This window comes from Palaemon carinicauda, chromosome 2 (genome assembly GCF_036898095.1).
Source record: "Palaemon carinicauda isolate YSFRI2023 chromosome 2, ASM3689809v2, whole genome shotgun sequence".
In the NCBI taxonomy this organism is placed as follows: domain Eukaryota; kingdom Metazoa; phylum Arthropoda; class Malacostraca; order Decapoda; family Palaemonidae; genus Palaemon; species Palaemon carinicauda.
In genome coordinates, this window is record NC_090726.1 from 135,845,029 (window position 1) to 135,864,430 (window position 19,402).

At 44.3% G+C, this 19,402-nt stretch overlaps 1 protein-coding gene across 2 annotated transcripts in view; it reads left to right on the plus strand.

Annotated features, from left to right (window-relative positions):
- LOC137627248 (tyrosine-protein kinase BAZ1B-like) overlaps positions 1 to 19,402 on the plus strand; it is a 131,884-nt gene that overhangs the window by 45,530 nt on the left and 66,952 nt on the right. For both annotated transcript variants that reach the window (XM_068358330.1, XM_068358336.1), the window contains exons 6-13: positions 7,676 to 7,825; positions 7,971 to 8,087; positions 8,320 to 8,460; positions 9,219 to 9,434; positions 9,616 to 9,759; positions 11,283 to 11,399; positions 12,504 to 12,687; positions 12,839 to 12,995. In XM_068358330.1, coding sequence (XP_068214431.1) covers positions 7,676 to 7,825; positions 7,971 to 8,087; positions 8,320 to 8,460; positions 9,219 to 9,434; positions 9,616 to 9,759; positions 11,283 to 11,399; positions 12,504 to 12,687; positions 12,839 to 12,995 — 1,226 coding nt within the window. The remainder of the gene's footprint in view (positions 1 to 7,675; positions 7,826 to 7,970; positions 8,088 to 8,319; positions 8,461 to 9,218; positions 9,435 to 9,615; positions 9,760 to 11,282; positions 11,400 to 12,503; positions 12,688 to 12,838; positions 12,996 to 19,402) is intronic.

Here is a 19,402-nt window from a genome sequence, read left to right on the forward strand (position 1 = left end):
GCGTTTTCCAATATAAAAAGACTTTAATATCGTAACAACTAGTTTACTATTACAATTCTCAAATCAGACAAGCCTTTGGTGTAATGAGATGATCACTAAACGAGACGCTGGTAAAATTAAATAACTAAACAAGACTTGAATATTATAATAACTGGTTTGATATTACAATTCTCAAATCAGACGAGCCTTTGGTGTAATGAGGTGATCACTAAACGAGAGACAAATTTGCGGATGGTTCTTAAGTTTGTTTCTTGGCGCCAAAACAGCTCATCGCCAAAACAGTGAGTGCCAAAATGGCGGCGTCAAATCGTCAGCGCCAAAGAGTCGGCTCCAAATCGTCCTGTTCCGTTCTTTGTACTGTAGTTAATATGACAAAAGTATTAGATAGACATCTTGTTGTTTGTGGGTGTTGAAAATAGATCCTAGCCTCATGAATCATACAAATTAATGTGGCTGTTGAAATATTCCCAGGAGGTCTGTGGGGTTCCTGCTTTGTGAGATACAGTAACTAATTCATACTTTTAGGCTAAAAGGCTGATGAACTTGAGAAACTATTTGGTCCACAGAATGAGGCATCCTTATTGTGGATGTTCTTAAAGTTAATAGTTATAGAAAAGCAACTGGATTAATTTTAACCAGGGTTTAATTCTGAATTAAGAAGTAGCCTTGCTCATCCAATCATGAGAGAAAAAAGCTACCAAAGCTACTGTCTGTTATTTCTAGATTGAACATAGTTTGTTCCAACACAGAGACTTACCTCGAACTACTTTCTTAGGAGTTACCTGTAATCTCCTCTCAACCGACCAGAGTTTTGTGTAGTATACCCTACCTCCGTTTTCTATGGAGGACTAACCCAGGAGTAAGGAGAACGTGCCCTGAGGGTAGACCTGAGCTAGGTCGGCGTTAGCTTGGGTCTCGCTCACCAGTAAGTTCTCTGGTCGCGTCGTGATACCATCACGCCGCTCTCATTCCCTTACGACCCTTTGTGTCCCGACTCGTGTGTCCCAAGTGGTTACCGCGTGGTATCTCTGTGCTTTTCCCTTGTGTTCTCGCGTGTTCACTCCCTTCCCTTGTGTTTCCCAAGTGAATTCCTTGATTATTCCCTTCGTGCCTGTGTCTTGTGGTTGTGTTGCGATGGAGTAGATCCGCTGTTGTCCTGGGCCTAGAGCCGGAAAGTCGTGTGGAGCGTTCCTTTCCAAGCCAGAAGTGGACCCTCATTCCCTTTGCTCTTCCTGTAGAGGCAGAGTGTGTTCGCCGTCGGATACGTGCGATGAGTGTGTTAACTGGAATGAGATCCAGTGGGTGCGTTATGGCACGAAAAAGAAGAAGTCATCGAAACGTTCTCCCAGGAAGTCGAGCATCACTTCGCCGTTACCGTCGCCAAGTGGACGGTCCGACGGGGCTTCTGTCTCTTCTTCTCCTACCCAGGGTAGGGGACGAGGTAAGTCCGTTGCGGGAAAAGTGCCGAGGGCTCTTCCCCAGGAGTCTAATTTATATGATGTGGGGGTTGCTGGGCCTTCTCAGGCTAGTGGGGAGCCTGATAGTGCTGTGTCTGGGGGTTCTGGAGACTCTGCCCTTGTGATTGGGGGGCACGTCTCCTCCGACGACCCCATGTGTAGTAGTAACGCTGTGCCTGTCTCTTCGCCCGCTTCGTGGGCCTGTGTTTCAGGTACTTCAGCGGCTGGTAGCGTCCAGGAGAAGTTAGACTCTACGGTAAGTGAGCCCTTCGGGTGGAGGCTCCCTAAAACGCCAGGTAGGTCCCCGATGCGGATGGAAGAGGGCCTGGATACCTGGTTCCCAAGTGTAGTGCGACTGACCTCCTTTCCGGCTCCTCTGACGGCGGTTCCGGATTCTTTTCTACAACCCTCGACCTCTGGAACTCAGCAGGTCACGAAGACCTCCGTGGCCCCCGCTCCCGTCCGTCGATCGTGTTGTACAGTATCGTCGGGTTCTTCGGAGGGAGGTTCTTCGGTCTCTTCAGAAGGTGAAGCGAGGAGGAGGCGCCGACGGCGGAGGGAGCGGTCCAGGAGCAGGCGTTCCCGCTCAAGGTCCCACTCGAGATACAGTAGGAAACTATCCAGGTCACCACGGAGGCAGGAAGAGTAGGTCCCCCAATGGTGAATGGGTCTTCGTTCCCCACAGGAGCGATTTTCAACGTTCCCCTAGCCGACGGTCCAGGGATTATTCGCCACGATGGCCCTCGACCAGCCGCAAGTATGACCCTCGCAGGGAGCAATGCGAGAAGGCCTCTTCAGGCAGGCGTAAGACCGCGAAGCTCCCGGCTCACCTCGTCCAGTGGGGGGAGCCGTGCTTTCGGACGGGCAGCCTGGTCGGGTCAGCACAGCTGGCTCGGCCCTTGGACTCCCAGGAACGGTTTCCTCCGTCGGGTCAGCCCACGGAAACCGCGTCCTCGTCCTCCAAAGATATTTTACGGACGGTAGTTCTCGCCGACACGGCGATTCCCGTCCCGACACCCGACCCTAGTGCGGAGGTTTCCATCGGGGCAGACCACTACCACCGCAGGGGGGTGCCCGTTGATCCAGAGCCAAAGCGCCCGGTAGGAGTGCCCGGTGGCCCGGCTCCTCGGGATCAGACAGAAGGTACTGCTGACGGCAGGGAAGGTTCCCCGACCGAGGACTCGGCGTATCGGAGAGTATTAGGCATGATACGCAGGCATCATCGTATTGAGGAACCTGTTCCAACCGACGAGGACTTCTGGAGGTCCAGCCTGAGTCGGTTGATGGAGGCACCCGTGCAGCAGAAAACCTCCCTGGCCCTGCCTGTGGCCAGAGATCTGGTCCTGGGACGGGCTCACGTGGATAAGGTTGTGGCGGGCAATGCCGAGGCTCCCAAGACACAGAGCTCCTCAAAGTTACTACAGGGACTCAGGTCCCAGAGTAAGTTTTATGTGCCGGAAGGGCAGCGACCGGGAGCCTGCAAGGTAGAGCCTTCCCTAGAAGTTCTGAGACAGGGTGCCCCAGAAGCAGTCGGAGGCGGGGATGATGGAGGAAATGTTGAAAGACTTAGTGCAGGTCGCCTCTTGGTTGGACTGGTGGGCCTCCACGCTGGTAGGGTTACAGGCCACCTATGACTTGACGGACCCGGAGCAACAAAACCTACTGAAGGAGCTTATCATCTCTGGGGGCAAGACTTTGAAGTTCTTGACATATCAGTCCCTTGCCCTTTCAGCGAACTGGGTACTTCGCAAGAGGGATACTATCTTGGCGAAGCTTTCCCGGAAGATCCCGGACAGAGAGGCGAGGGCTATGAGGAGCTTTCCTGTGTGGGGTGACTTCTTGTTCCCCTTAAAACAGCTGGAGGAGATAATGGAGAAGGTCGCAAAACGGAAGGAGGTGAGCACTCCCAGGCCTCAACCCGTAAGGAGGCCCTCCTACAAGAGGTCAACATCAGATGGGCCCACTACTTCTCAGGCCTCTACTAGCCTGACAAGGAGAGACGCCCCTTCTTCCTCTTGGGCTCCAGCACCACAGCCCCCCCGTAGAGGAGCTCCAGCGGCGTCTGCCTCTTTTAGAACGGCTTATTCAGCTTCCAGGAGAGGACGTTCAGGCCGCTCCTCCAGGAGGAGATAAAGTGGGAGGCCCCCTACTCCTGCCCAAGCCTCAGGTTGGGGGATGCCTCAGACGATATTGGCAAGCATGGAGGGCTCACGGAGCGGAGCCCTGGACAGTAACCGTACTGAAAGAAGGGTACAGGCTCCCGTTCTTAACGGAACCTCCACCTTTGATTCCGGCCAGCCTGACGGAGTGGCTGGCACCCAAGGACCCGTTGAAGAGGGCGGCCCTTCTGGAAGAAGTGTCCACAATGTTGGAGAAGGGTGCCATGGAAGAGGTCCTACAGCCGACTATTTCTGGTAGAAAAGGCGACGGGGGGATGGAGACCGGTGATAGACCTGTCAGCTCTCAACAAGTTTGTTTGCAAGACGGACTTCAAAATGGACACTCCGAAGTCGGTCTTGCAGTCCTTGAGGGAAAAAGACTACATGATGACCATAGACCTCAAGGACGCATACTTTCAAATCCCGGTCCACCCCTCAAGCCGAAAGTTTCTCCGGGTGAAGTGGGGTGCCCAGATCCTGCAATTCAAGACCCTCTGCTTCGGTTTGTCAACAGCTCCCCAGGTATTCACGAGAGTCTTCACGACAGTTTCGGTGTGGGCTCACGAGCGGGGTATTCACCTCATCCGGTACCTGGACGACTGGTTGCTCCTTTTCTCCTCAGAGGACGTTTTGAGGGAGCAAGGTGTAAAGCTGCTTCAATTTTGCAAGGATCTGGGTATCATGATCAACCCAGAAAAATCTAACCTGTCGCCCTCCACCAGGATGACCTACTTGGGGATGACACTGGATTCCCGACTAGTGAAGGCCTTTCCGTCAGAGGAACGTGTGAACAACCTTATAAAGATCCTTCTGCCTTTCCTTTCGGGGCAACCCAGGAGAGCCAGGGACTGGCAAAGGCTAATAGGTCATCTGGTGTCATTAGAGAAACTGGTTCCACAAGGGAGGCTCAGGCTCAGGAGTATCCAATGGAACCAACTGGACTCGCCCCAAAAATTAATCCCAGTTCTGACAGACACAATACCCTCCCTGGAGTGGTGGCAGTGCCGGTCGAATACGCTCAAGGGGATGCCCTTCGCGACCGAGCCTCCCGAGATGCTCCTATTCACAGACGCCTCCACCAAGGGGTGGGGAGCACATCTCCTCAACGAGACGGCGAGAGGAACCTGGACGGACGTGGAGAAAGGCCTACACATCAATGTCCTGGAGTTGAAGGCGGTCCAAAAAGCTTGCCTGCAGTTCATCGAACTTCTAAGGGGAAACACGGTGGCGTTGATGTGCGACAACGCCACAGTAGTCGCGTACATAAAGAAGCAAGGAGGCCTCAAGTCAAAGGAGTTGTGCGATCTCGCTCTAGAGATCCTGGATTGGGCAGAGTCGAACCAGATAGTAATTTCGGCAAGGTTCATCCCAGAAAAGAAGAACGTCCTAGCCGACGGTCTCAGCAGGATGGGACAGATAGTGGGAACAGAGTGGTCCCTCCTCCCAGAAGTAGCCAGGCTCATTCAAAGATGGGGGTCCCCAGTGATGGACCTCTTTGCAACCAGGCTGAACGCACAACTCCCCGTGTTTTGTTCTCCTGTCCCAGACCCAAAGGCGGCCTTGGAAGATGCCTTTCGGCACAAATGGGACAACCTCGACGTGTACGCTTTTCCCCCCTTCACGTTGATCAGGCAAGTGCTCAACAGAGTAAGGGCTGCCCGAAACTTAAGGATGACTTTGGTAGCGCCTTGGTGGCCGGAGAAGGAGTGGTTCGCGGATCTAAAAGACCTGGCATGTCTTCCTCCGTGGCCACTTCCCGACAGGCCAGATCTTCTACAACAGCCACACTTTCTCAGGTTCCACGACAACCCGCAGTCTCTACGCCTTCACGCCTGGAGACTATCGAGCGACTCCTGAGGAAGGAAGGATATTCGTCAGGAACTGCAGAAAAGATGTCGCGTTATCTGAGACGATCTTCGGCAGCGGTCTACCAAGCAAAATGGGCCGCTTTTACGAAGTGGTGTGCTTCAAAGAACATCAAGCCCCTCAAAGCCTCGGTCCCAGATATCGCAGATTTTCTAGTACATCTCAGAGACGAGGTGGGGATGTCAATTCCAGCTATAAAAGGAGTACGTGCAGCCTTGGGTCAAGTCTTCCTTCTGAAGGGCATCGACCTGGGCTCCTCTAGACACATCTCTATGCTTATCAGGAGCTTTGAACAGTCCTGCCCTCCTCAAACTGCTAAGGTGCCTCAGTGGGACTTGGCTAGGGTTCTGAAAATGTTAAGTAGTCCCCCGTTCGAACCACTGAAGGATATTGTAGACAGGGATCTCACTCTCAAGACGGTCTTTTTGTTGGCCTTGGCCTCTGCGAAAAGAGTAGGAGAGATCCATGGGCTGTCTTACGACGTCTCTCATTCGAAGGGGTGGAGAGAAATCTCCCTCAAGTTTGTCCCTTCTTTCGTGGCAAAAACTCAGAATCCAGCAGTCTGGGATCCAAAGTTCGAGGGATTCTCAATGCCAGCCATTCCTAAGGCAGGGAATCCAGAGGATTTGAGGTTGTGCCCCGTCCGTGCCATTAGGAAGTACCTTGAGAGGACTGCACATCTCCGGCCGGGTATCAAAAGTCTTTTCGTCTCTACGGGTGTTACGAAGAAGAAGGTATCGAAGAATACCATCTCCTTTTGGTTGAGACAAGTTATTGCCAGGGCCTATAATGAGGAGGGACTGACCCTGCCAGGTACTCTTAGGCCACATGACATTAGAGGCCTAAGCACTTCTTTAGCCTTTGAGAAGAACATGGCAGTGGGCCAGATCCTTCGGGCGGGCACCTGGTCGAACCAGTCAACCTTCACTGCCCATTATCTCAAGGATTACTCAAGGAGGTCTTTGGACGGGTTTTCTATTGGGACAGTCATCTCCGCGCTCCAAGTGATTTAACGGTGAAGCCCCAGGTGCAATCGTGGATAGCGAAACCAGGAGACACAGGTTCGTTCCTTTTCACCATAATCCCCGTTTTCCTATCCCTGACCGGAGATAACCACACATATATAACCAATGAAGACACGTCTCTGTAACTTCGTCACTGGACTCAGCATCAGGAAATATTTTAAAGGGCGAGTACTTAGACACTAACGTGAGCTCTTTGTGTAGTTTGCCCTATCTTTCCTTTTTCCGGTTTGTTTTATATAACCTAGTTCATATCTAGGTTACTTGACGTCCGCTTAGCTGGGTCTGAAGGTCAGGAAGACACTCCCACCTCCTAAAGTGTAAGTCTCCTAAGAAAGTAGTTCGAGGTAAGTCTCTGTGTAGGAACAAATCAAAAATTTTAAGTAATTTTTATTTTTCCTAACATACTTACCGAGAACTACTTTCGGGTAATGGCCCTCCCTACCTTCCCCGAGTGCCTTTCTGCCCTTGAAGGGACTTTTTGCACCATCCGAGGAACTTAATGACGAGCGAGACCCAAGCTAACGCCGACCTAGCTCAGGTCTACCCTCAGGGCACGTTCTCCTTACTCCTGGGTTAGTCCTCCATAGAAAACGGAGGTAGGGTATACTGCACAAAACTCTGGTCGGTTGGGAGGAGATTACAGGTAACTCCTAAGAAAGTAGTTCTCGGTAAGTATGTTAGGAAAAATAAAAATTACTTAAAATTTTTTATTTTTGCATAAGTAATAATCATATTGTAGAAATCTGTTGTATTGATACAACCAAGATTAGAATTGCCAATGCAATGGTTGTAAATTACATTTTAAACTTGCGAAAGGACTTTTAAGAATAAATAGTTAAAACTGGAAGTAGTAGTTTAGTATCTTATTCCTGTCTGAAAAATTAAACTTACCTTTGTAACAGTTTTTGAAGGGCAAATTCCCAAATATCAAAGTTATTCAAAGTGCAATTTCAAGTATTGTTAGTTGGTTGACTAATGAAAAAGCAAATTTGCGTATAAACAGGTTGGTTTATAAACATTGTTCAGAAGGAAAGTCAACTTTTTATCATTAGATATTGTGTGTGTGTGTATATATATATATATATATATATATATATATATATATATATATATATATGTGTAGATAGATAGATATAGATAAATAGATTTAATTTTCCTTTTTTGTCAGGTTATAACCTCAGAAACTGTGATGCGAATGCCGGTGATGAGAAGGCTACTTCACCAGCGAAAATTGTACAAAGGTGTTCGAGGAATGGGAAGGAAAATAGTCTACATAATGGATCAAGCCCTCAACAAGCTCAGCTTAAAACATATAGCGGTAAGTACTAAGTTGTTGGATACAAAAAGCATTATTAATATTCATTCATTGTATTAAAAATGTTTTATTTTGTTAGATCTCTTAAATATTTTCCATTATTATTAGTTAATGATGTATTTGAATTACCTTGTTTCATCCTAAACAGGCAATATCTGATCAAGAACTGCAAGATGAGCTTATGAAGCGACGGGAAAAGGTTATGGAAAAACGCATCTTGGCCACAATGAGTGCAGAAGATAGGGAGGCATATCTTAAACAGAAGGTGAGGAAAATCTAAAGTGAATTATATAGATGGCATTATATTTGCATAATACAGACTTTCAGAACTTTATTTCCTGACAACTTTTTTTTCATAATTATAAATTGTTCATTGACATTGCACATCCAGAGTTTAATTCACCTGAACAGTAATGAAATGTCAAGAATTTTTATTTTTCTATTTTTATACCTTTATGAATGGTGATGTCTGATATTTTATTTTTACATGCCATTAGTCATTAGAAGAGAAGAAAAAGAAGCAGGAGACCAAGTTTGTGCAGACCCTAAAAATCAGAGAAGAAAACAGAAAGTTGGAGGATAAGATTCTCAGTGATCTCAAGCCCTTGCCTGCTCCGAAATTGGTTCCAACACCCGAGGTAAGATTCTATGCTTTCTTAGTTTGACAAGCCTTGTGAGAGTCAGGTTTTGTTTTATAGCAACCCTCTCATTCATGGTCATTGAATGGCTCCAGACTCAACTGCAAAAAGAAGATAGCAGTTTCACAGCATGTGTCATATGGAAGTATTCTCATCGTTTTGAGCCTGTTATAGTTCTTTCTAGAACTAATTTTGTTTCCCTGATGGATTACATGTATTCAGTGATATTCCAACCAATTTATTTTATTCATACAAAATATTTAGTTATTCTTGCTATATTTCCTACTCAAAGTTTTGGTAGATTTTTAGATATCTGATGAGCTAGCCTATGATTAATCCCAAGACAATGTTATTTTTCTTGGTCCTTGTCCAATTTAGAAAATGCATTAATGGTAAATTATATGACCAATATGGTAGGTGTTCAAACAAAATTAAGTAATACTAAAATAGATAATTTCTAAATAAACTATTAGTGACACTTACCTCAACCTATTCAACAGAAAAGCAGTTGAAACAAGTTTGTATTTCCAAGCTTCCACCAGGTCAACCACTGGGCTAGGAAGACCATTTTACAATCTGGTCATAGCTGGAATAGAATTTTTTTTATAAGATTACTTTTAATCAATGCCAGAAAAGTTTCATGTCTTGAATTTCCAATATTATATGCTGTATAAGGATAACTTTATCAATGTAATGATTATTGATTATGGGATATTTGAGTGTCATCATTTTAAAACTTGTTTGTTTTGATGTTCCAGGAGATCCCAAATTCCCTATTTGGTGAAATCACCATGATTATCGAGTTCATAGAGTGTTATAGGGAAATAGTGCTGACGGACAAAAAAAATTCAATATCTTCTCAACACCTAATACAAGCCTTGTCTGCGGGGAAGGAAGGTTTTAAATTTATATCAGAAATTATGGTATTGTTGCTTCACATAATTATTGATGATGAGCGAATTGGTGACAATAAAGTAAGTATTGATATAAACTAATTTTCATAATATGATACATAAATTAGTATGGTTATATTAATCTTTGATATAAATACTTTCACTTCAAGTTATTGCTGATGTGTCAAAATTAAGAATTGCTTTGTTTTTAATGGTATCTCCTACATCTTAAGTTTTAATGTTTTCCTGGCTGATTTTCCAGGAGCTTGGTGTCAAGTTAAGTGAGTTAGCGGTACATTACCAGACAGCAATGGAACTTGCTCGTCTCTGTCTAAGTAAAGGAGGCTCTTCTGACACTGCAAGCCAGCATTCTGATGACCATGAATATGAAGAAGAATGTGAATTGGTAAGTCTACATTTTTTCAATGGCAGTAGTATTGTATTGCCCTTATTAGGTAAAGTAAGTGATTTTTCTTCATTTAACCAAAATGTATGTAACTACAGAATGTTAATATCATAAAGGAAATTGTCTCTGATGTTGAATTATTGTATGCTAATTGTTGTTAGCAACTTGGAAAATACAGTAAAGCTCTTTAGCTATTTAGTTATTTCAAGAATGAAAATAGTTCAGTTTTGCTGAAATCATACTAAGGGTTGTTGTTGCGAACAAATGAGTGTCCTTACATGAAGGGCCAAAATTTTTTGGAAGAGATATCTCCCAACTCTTAGCCTAGTCATTCCCTAACCATAGAATTTGGAGTTGGGGTTGGGGGGAGCAGCTGATATTTTTGGTGGCGGTATTAATAACTCCTATACCAATAAATATATTCAATTATTTAGATATATATATAAGCTTTGTTTCTGCCAATTTTCATGTTCATACCTGCTATAGGCATACCCTGGCTGTCACTTATGTTTGCAAGTGACGACTTTAGCTAAAAAACCAGTGAGGAGGAGCAAACTACTTTTAGAGTTTTACAGATATCTAAATGATTTTCACACTGATGGATGTTATGTGAACTACATTCATACCAAATTTTGTATCGATACTTGCCATAGAAAAGTCACAGTAGCCATTTTTCGATATCCGCGGAGGCCGATTTTCTGTGGCTCCGTAAATTTATCATAGAAAACTTCACATATCTTGATAAAAAATTCAGGGATTTATGGGATGGATATTTACTTTGTCCATACCAATTTTCATGTTGATATCTACCATAGAAAAGCCACAGCAAACGTTAATTTTGGTATGGGTTGAATGGGTACTTATGGGGGTGCAGTAAATTGTTCCTAGAATAATGTACATATCTAAATGTAAATTTCAGGGATTGATGTTAAAAAATTTTTCTGTTCCTGCCAAATTTCTTGGTAATATCTTAAATATGCCGTTAAATGAAGCACATTATAGTGAACTGTGTGATAGTGAGCGACATCGAGGGACAATGCCGATCTCATAAGCAATATCCGTCCTGAGTTGCACATGCTAGTGTAGTTCGGAAAAATACAAATTACTTTCAAAGATTTGTTATATTTCAATATTCTGAACATATCTAAGTATAGGATAAACACCAAAGATTTTTAAAGTAATTAATTTATAGTAATTTTTATATTTGTGGATATATTTTTATGAAAACTAAATTATATCAAATTACTTAGGCAATATTAGTGGTGGACTAGTCTGTCTGTTTATATTCATATGAAAGCTCGCAATGAAAAATATTGTAATTACAGTAGTCAGAAGACTATTTTGGTCAATTGAGTTTTAAGAAGAGAAGTGTTTTGATGTTACAAATTATGATCAGTATTACTTGATGTAATCATTCATTCTATTTTGTATTCAAATGTCACTTTAGCTTTTGAAATGAAATGTTATGTGAAATGAGATTTATGGAGGGAATTATTTCAAGATCTGTATTATCTCCTCTTTAGTCAGAAGGACTATTGAAAAAGCTGGACACCCATGAGCTGTACGAGTTGCAAGCAGAAGAAATTATTGAAGTGCTGCGGGCACTGTGTCATCGTGCTATGGCTTCATATACCTGTTTGGTAAGATTATTTTGTATCACTTTCTAACTTCTTATTTTTACATAGCTATATGTAAAATTATATTTAATCTAGTCTGAGGCTTCCCCTTTGTTGCTTACTGATTTTTTTTTTCCCCCATCATCGGCTAGAATAATTTAAAAGATATTAGCTGCAGTATATGTATAATATGAACTAGTAATATTGATTTAAAATGTGAATTTTCTTATTAAAGATTGTATTTTGAAGAAATATAGTACAAAAAACTATATTGGAAATTAGATAACCATACAATTAATTTAATAATGGAATCTGTGAACATTGAACTAAACTTTACCTCTAGTGGGTATAGTGTATGACTTGAGTCGGTGGTTTTCAGGAAAGGAGATGTTAGTGTTACTTGGAAGGGGAGTCTCCCTCCATAAGAAAAACATTTGGTAACTATCCGGGAAGTGATGGCCTCCTCCTCCTCCTCCTCCTCCTCCTCCTCCTCCTCCTCCTCCTCCTCCTCCTCCTCCTCCTCCTCCTCCTCCTCCTCCTCCACTAACTTTCTTCTTCTTCTTCTTCACTAACTTTTATCCGCTTTTTTAAAAAGTGGTAAAGACAGTATTATTTCTGCCTCCATTCCAAGATTTTTCTGACATGACTATGCATTACCATTACAGTATAAAGAATTGCTTGCTCTATTGGCTACTGCCTGGTGTGGATGTCATTTTTCTACAAACTTGTGTTACTCGGTCCATTTTATCATCGTTTTCTTTATTGATGAAATAGGGTGAGGATCCTTCCCTCCTCCTCTGAAGACACGTCCTGTTTTGCAATTGTGTATGGATAAAAACAACAGGATAAAAGAAAAAATTAACAGAACAATGTTTTGTGGGCCTGTACAAGGCAGTAGCTATCCTTAACTGGTTTAGTTGATATTCTCTCAATCCATGCAGGTTCTGGAGCAAAAAACTGTCAAAAGTTTTCTTTTGATTACCAAGATGATTGATTAATGGGCCATTTGATCCCCCAAGTATTACTGTACAGTACTTTTCGAATTTAATTTTTAGTTGAAAGAGATATGCATTGATAAAAGTAAATGCTAGATAGTATTTTGTTGAAAAGATGTTTTGTATTTAACAGGAATATTTTGAGGATATTGATGAAAAAGCAGCAGCACTACATAAGCAATATCTGCAGATTAAAAAAGAGAACAACAAACAAGAGCTATTAAAGAAGAAAGAGAAGAGAGAAGAACTATTGAAAAAGAAGATGGAGAAAAATGTGCCTTCTCCTAAGAAAACACCGGGACGCCCAAAGAAACAAAGTAAGTATTACTAATAAGCAGCAGTGATGCCACTTTGTTTTTTTAGAATGCATCTTCACAAGTTTGATTTGGAAAATCTAGCCAAAACAAGTTAGTTATGCATACTGTTAAAACTGTGTCAAGGAACTAATTGTGTTAACAAATGTTTCAGGTAATACTCTAGAGAATTTCATAAAGAAAGATGAACCTGCCAAGGAAGCAGCAGAAGAAGAGAGTCCAGATATTATATCTGTTGTCAAGAGAAAAAGAATGACAGCTGAGGAATTGCAGAAAGAAAAGGAGGAACAATCTAAGGAACTGAGAGAAAAGTAAGCTTTTATTTTTAAATATCATTTATATGTTAAAGTGTAGGATATATGAATGTTTCCCTAATCTAGATTTTCACATGGATGTATTAGGTTATATGTTATTGCTGGGTTACTAAAATCTCCTATGGCTATGTATCTGCTAAGAATTGTTCTGAAGAAATTACATGATATTTTCTGATGGAAACAAATATGTACTTCTTCAAATTATTCACTACAGTATGAATTTTTAGGTTGATAGAATAATTCTATGTGAGTTACAATAACATATCTCCATGTAGGAGCTGTTACTGACACTGTGAGAAGTAACTCCAGCAAGGAGCTACGTTAATGCTGCTCACAAATTATTTGTGAAGCATACTGTAAATAGCAGTAACATGGTATTTTAGTCATTAACTTCCTCTATCCCCTTTGGTATCTTTATACCTACAGTAGCTGTCATACTTTACCATGAATTTATTTACCCCTATTTTAGGCAATCAGAAAAATGAAAAACCACAGAAATCAGTAAAACAAAAGAAACAAAATTTTAGCTCCACCTTCCCATGTCATTTAATGAAAGTACATTGAAATTAATGTTTCAGCTTTCTGGCTTCTAACCCCAAGCCCTTTATGATGTTTACAGAAACTATAAATTACTGTATTATTTGTCTTAGGAAGGTCGTGTAAAGATTCACGAAAAGGATCTATTCTTCCTTTTCAAGGCATCCACTCTAGAAGTGTCATAGAATCACAACAATTACTGTCTAAAAAGTCCTTTGTCCAAGATATCAATACTCTACAATACATGAAGCTTGTAGAACTTTAATAGATCCCTATTCACAAGATCATGAAAGATGTGGAGAATTAGATAAAGCAGCTTTTTCAATATTAAACTTACCCGATGATCATGTAGCTGTCAACTCTGTTGCCCGACAGAAATCTACGGTCGGGATACGCCAGCGATCGCTATACAGGTGGGGGTGTACACAACAGCGCCATCTGTGGTCAGGTACTCCAGTACTTCTTGTCAACAAGACCTCAATTTTTCCTCTGTCGTGCCACCGGCTAGACCTACTTGGATACGCTGTTGATTCTGGAGTTATTGTTCATGATTTGGTGATGTATTTGCTCTAGAGTTTAGCTTTCGCTATTCAGGAAGCTTTATCATTAGCTTAGCTAGCTTTTGGAATTAATTTGATTTAATTATGGTGACGAAGAGAGTATGAACTCTCTTTCACTTTTAAATGGCCGACCCTTCCCTTAGACGGAAGTGTTGGTGTCGAAGAGAGTATAGACTCTCTTTCTTTATTTTGCTTAACAAAGTTATAGATTTATTTTATATCTCTCCGCCTTTTATAGGCCTCTTCGATTAACTTCCTTTTATTATAAACTTATAAAAATTAATTTTTATGTTTGTTTATATGCGACCTTTCCTAATAGTAGGCGGTCATTACTTGGAACCGAAGTTAATTAACATTGAGCCCGTCATTTCGTTTTTCCTGTTAAGATTTTATGCTATTTTAATTTTAATGTTTTTGAAAGAATTTCTTTGATAGTCTCGTTCTGTTTTTTCAAAGTTGAACTAACGTTTTGTTTTGTCTCCGCAGTTGTTGACGTTCAGAACGTTCAACTTGCGCTCTATCGTTACGATAGAGAGAGAGTATTCACGGTTTCACGTTGCAGTAAGAGTAAACCGATTCTAGCGTTTTGTTCATTCTTTCTTAGCTTAAATGGTTTTAATTCTAATAAAGGAACTTTTTATTTGGGAAATCTTTCAGTTTTTTCCTTTAACAAATAATATGTTTTAACGAGATATATAATTGGGCTCTTCTCTCAGGTTCTAAGTCAAGAGAGAGAGAGAGAGAGATAGAGACGGAGGGAGAGAGAGGAGGATAAACGTTTCGTTCAAGCGGGTAACGTTGTTATCGTTTTTGCTCTTCTCCCTAGTCTCTTTAGGGGAAGAAGGTAAAACGTTTCTAGAGTTTTATTCTTGTTCCCAGTCTTTATGCGGTGAGAGATTTTAAACGTAGTTTATTTGATCTAGTGTTTAGTCTCTTTTCCAGCCACTGAATTCTTTATCTTTCATTATGTTTTTCTGTTACATTGTAATACTGTTTTCGCAATTACTAACTTTTAATGAAGGATAGGATTGCGTGTTTCAGGTACAAACCACTTAAAGTTTCGAGTTCAGTGAAATAAGTGCAAACAGAAAATCAAAAGTGATAAAGTGATAAGCGCAAAGTGTTACAGTGTTGCGTTCGAGGGTTCGTCTGTTCGTGCCAGTTGTTCGCCTAGTCTGGGACCTCTTACAAGCTCCCAAGCCCAGGGGAGAAGTAATGTCGAAGGACTTATGGGTTCATCAGGCCTTGATCGACGAACAGACGTTTCCCTCCGTGGTTTCGGGTGTATCCACTCACGTTGCAGACGTGATCACCCCACCCACACAAAGACGAGAGAGCCCATTTATTCCTCGTCTGCGGAAGAGGTTTCTCGCAGAAACCATGGACCAAATCTTGCAGCTTTTAAGTGCAAGTCGGTCCCTTCCGCGCAAGTCCAACGGCCTAGGTGTAGCCACTGGGTCAGTTCGGACTTGCTGCAGTACGACAACTGCACACCTCCCAGAGAGGCAAGGTGGTACCGCAACAGGCAGTAACTCCGTCTGTTGCCGCACCAGCTGTTTTAGACCCTCAGTCACAACGGACAGTAGCTCCGTTTGTTGTTGTCTTTCATAGACCCTAGTGGTCCATGCTGCAGAATATACAGTCTCAGCTTGCTCCTTCATACAGGAGTATCATGCTGGAAGGTTGACAATGCAGCCTGTTAACCTACAACCCGCCGAGGTTGTGCGCTCAGCAGATACTGCGGCTGCCTGCTCCCACCCTCCACCTGTGAGAGCTCCACCTCCGATGCGCAGTCCACCCTGCCAGACGCATGTTCTTGCTGCGCCTCCTGCTTTCATGCGTGAGCTGCCGCATCGGGAGTTGCCGGGTTCCAGCACTATGAGGAGCCTCATGCTATGCGGCAACCTCCTCAACCCATGAGGCAGGAGCCTCATGCTATGCGGCATCCTCCTCAACCCATGAGGCAGGAGCCTCATGCTATGCGGCAACCTCCTCAACCCATGAGGCAGGAGCCTCATGCTATGCGGCATCCTCCTCAACTCATGAGGCAGGAGCCTCATGCTATGCGGCATCCTCCTCAACCCATGAGGCAGGAGCCTCATGCTATGAGGAGCCTCATGCTTTGCGGCATCCTCCTCAACCCATGAGGCAGGAGCCTCATGCTATGCGGCAACCTCCTCAAATGCGGCATCCTCCTCAACCCATGAGGCAGGAGCCTCATGCTATGAGGAGCCTCATGCTATGCGGCATCCTCCTCAACCCATGAGGCAGGAGCCTCATGCTATGCGGCAACCTCCTCAACCCATGAGGCAGGAGCCTCATGCTATGCGGCATCCTCCTCAACCCAGCATGAGCCTCATACCATGCAGCATGAGCCTCATCCCATGCAGCATGAGCCTCATCCCATGCAGCATGAGCCTCATCCCATGCAGCATAAGCCGCATGCCATTCAACATGCTCTGCATTCCTTACAGCATGCTCTGCATACCTTACCGCATGCTCCTCAATCACACATCTTTGGTTGTTGCCAACTCACAAGACTGTCAAGCAGTTTCACAACGTTGCCTTCTGGTCTGCTGCTTTTGCACCAGTGAAACCCTCACTGAGAGAACTTAGCTTTTCTCGGATATGGTTCCTGTAGATGAGAAAGTGCTATTCTCCCTCCTTCTGATATTCCCTTGAGGACTCTGTCATTTGGAGAGGAGCCTTTAGCTGCTTAGCCTCCTATGGACTTTTATTTAAGCATAACGTGCTTCCAGGGAGGGTAATGGTTCCGCTTCAGTCGCTAACCCCGTCTGTTGCCACACCTGCTCCCATAGACCTTGAGCTTTGTTGCAAGACATGCAGTCCAAGCTTAGTCCTTGTTAGAGGATTTTTGTTTACGGAGTCAGTGTGTCACTGGGAAGACGTTCAACAACCAGCAGAGGTGACTTGTTGTGACGCAGTGCGGCAACCTCAGCAACCCGATAAGGAGTTGTCTGTACTACCCAGACAGTCTAGACAGTTTCGGGTTGTCGCTGTACTTCCTCGCTTCTCCATGGTTGACAGTTCACAGACTGTGCAGCAGTACCATGATCTTGTGTCCGGCTCCGTCAGACGACTGGCTTTTAAGAGCTCCCACAAGTCGTCGCTGTCTGGAGAATCTCAGATGGACTATGGATCTGACCAAGGAACTGGGCCTCCTGGTCAATTTAGAGGAGTCCCAGCTCGTCCCATCCCAGACCATTGTCTACCTGGGTATGGAGCTTCAGAGTCGAGCTTTTCGGGCTTTTCCGTCGGCCCCAAGGATCTACCAAGCCCTAGAATGCATCCAGAGCATGCTGAGAAGGAACCGATGCTCAGTCAGGTAGTGGATGAGTCTAACAGGGACACTTTCATCGCTGGCCCTGTTCATCGAGTTAGGGAGACTCCACCTCCGCCCCCTTCAGTATCATCTAGCTGCTCACTGGATAAAGGACATGACGCTAGAGACGGTCTCAGTTCCTGTTTCCGAAGAGATGAGGTCTACTCTAACGTGGTGAAAGAACAGCTTTCTTCTCAAGGAAGGTCTACCTTTGGCTGTTCAGAAACCCGACCGCCGTCTCTTCTCGGACGCATCAGACACGGGCTGGGGTGCGACTTTGGACGGACAGGAATGCTTGGGAACATGGAATCAGGAGCAAAGGACACTTCACATCAATTGCAAGGAGCCGTTGGCGGTTCATCTGGCCTTGATAAACTTCAAGTCCCTCCAGCTTAACAAGGTGGTGGAGGTGGACTCCGACAACACCACAGCCTTGGCTTACATCTCCAAGCAGGGAGGGACTCATTCGAGAAAGTTGTTCTAGATCGCAAGGGACCTCCTCATCTGGTCAAAAGATCGAAAGCTCACGCTGGTAACGAGGTTCATTCAGGGTGATATGAATGTCATGGCAGATCGCCTCAGCCGGAAGGGTCAGGTCATCCCCACAGAGTGGACCCTTCACAAGAATGTTTGCAGCAGACTTTGGGCCCTGTGGGGTCAGCCAACCATAGATCTGTTCGCTACCTCGATAACCTAGTGGCTCCCGTTGTATTGTTCTCCGATTCCAGACCCAGCAGCAGTTCACGTGGATGCTTTTCTGCTGGATTGGTCCCATCTCGACCTGTATGCATTCCCGCCGTTCAAGATTGTCAACAGGGTACTTCAGAAGTTCGCCTCTCGCAAAGGGACACGGCTGACGTTGGTTGCTCCCCTCTGGCCCGCGAGAGAATGGTTCATAGAGGTACTGCAATGGCTGGTCGACATTCCCAGGACTCTTCCTCTAGGAGTGGACCTTCTACGTCAACCTCACGTATAGAAGGTACACCCAAACCTCCACGCTCTTCGTCTGACTGCCTTCAGACTATCGAAAGACTCTCAAGAGCTAGAGGCTTTTCGAAGGAGGCAGCCAGAGCGATTGCCAGAGCAAGGAGGACATCCTCTCTCAGAGTCTATCAGTCTAAATGGGAAGTCTTCCGAAGCTGGTACAAGGCCAATGCAGTTTCCTCAACCAGTACCACTGTAACCCAGATTGCTGACTTCCTGTTACATCTAAGGAACGTAAGATCCCTTTCAGCTCCTACGATCAAGGGTTACAGAAGTATGTTGGCAGCGATTTTCCGCCACAGAGGCTTGGATCTTTCCACCAACAAAGATCTACAGGACCTCCTTAGGTCTTTTGAGACCTCAAAGGAACGTCGGTTGTCCACTCCAGGCTGGAATCTAGACGTGGTCCTAAGGTTCCTTATGTCATCAAGATTTGAACCTCTCCAATCAGCCTCTTTTAAGGACCTCACATTAAAAACTCTTTTCCTCGTGTGCTTGGCAACAGCTAAAAGAGTAAGTGAGATTCACGCCTTCAGCAGGAACATAGTTTTCACATCTGAAACGGCTACATGTTCCTTGCAGCTCGGTTTTTTGCTAAAACGAGCTTCCTTCACGTCCTTGGCCTAAGTCGTTCGAGATCCCAAGCCTGTCCAACTTGGTGGGGAACGAACTGGAGAGAGTACTTTGCCCAGTTAGAGCTCTTAGGTACTATCTAAAAAGGTCATAACCTTTACGAGGACAATCAGAAGCCTTATGGTGTGCTATCAAGAAGCCTTCTCTTCCAATGTCTAAGAACTCAGTTTCTTACTAAATCAGGCTTCTGATTAGGGAAGCACATTCTCATCTGAAGGAAGAAGACCTTGCTTTGCTGAAGGTAAGGACACATGAAGTGAGAGCTGTGGCTACTTCAGTGGCCTTCAAACAGAACCGTTCTCTGCAGAGTGTTATGGATGCAACCTATTGGAGAAGCAAGTCAGTGT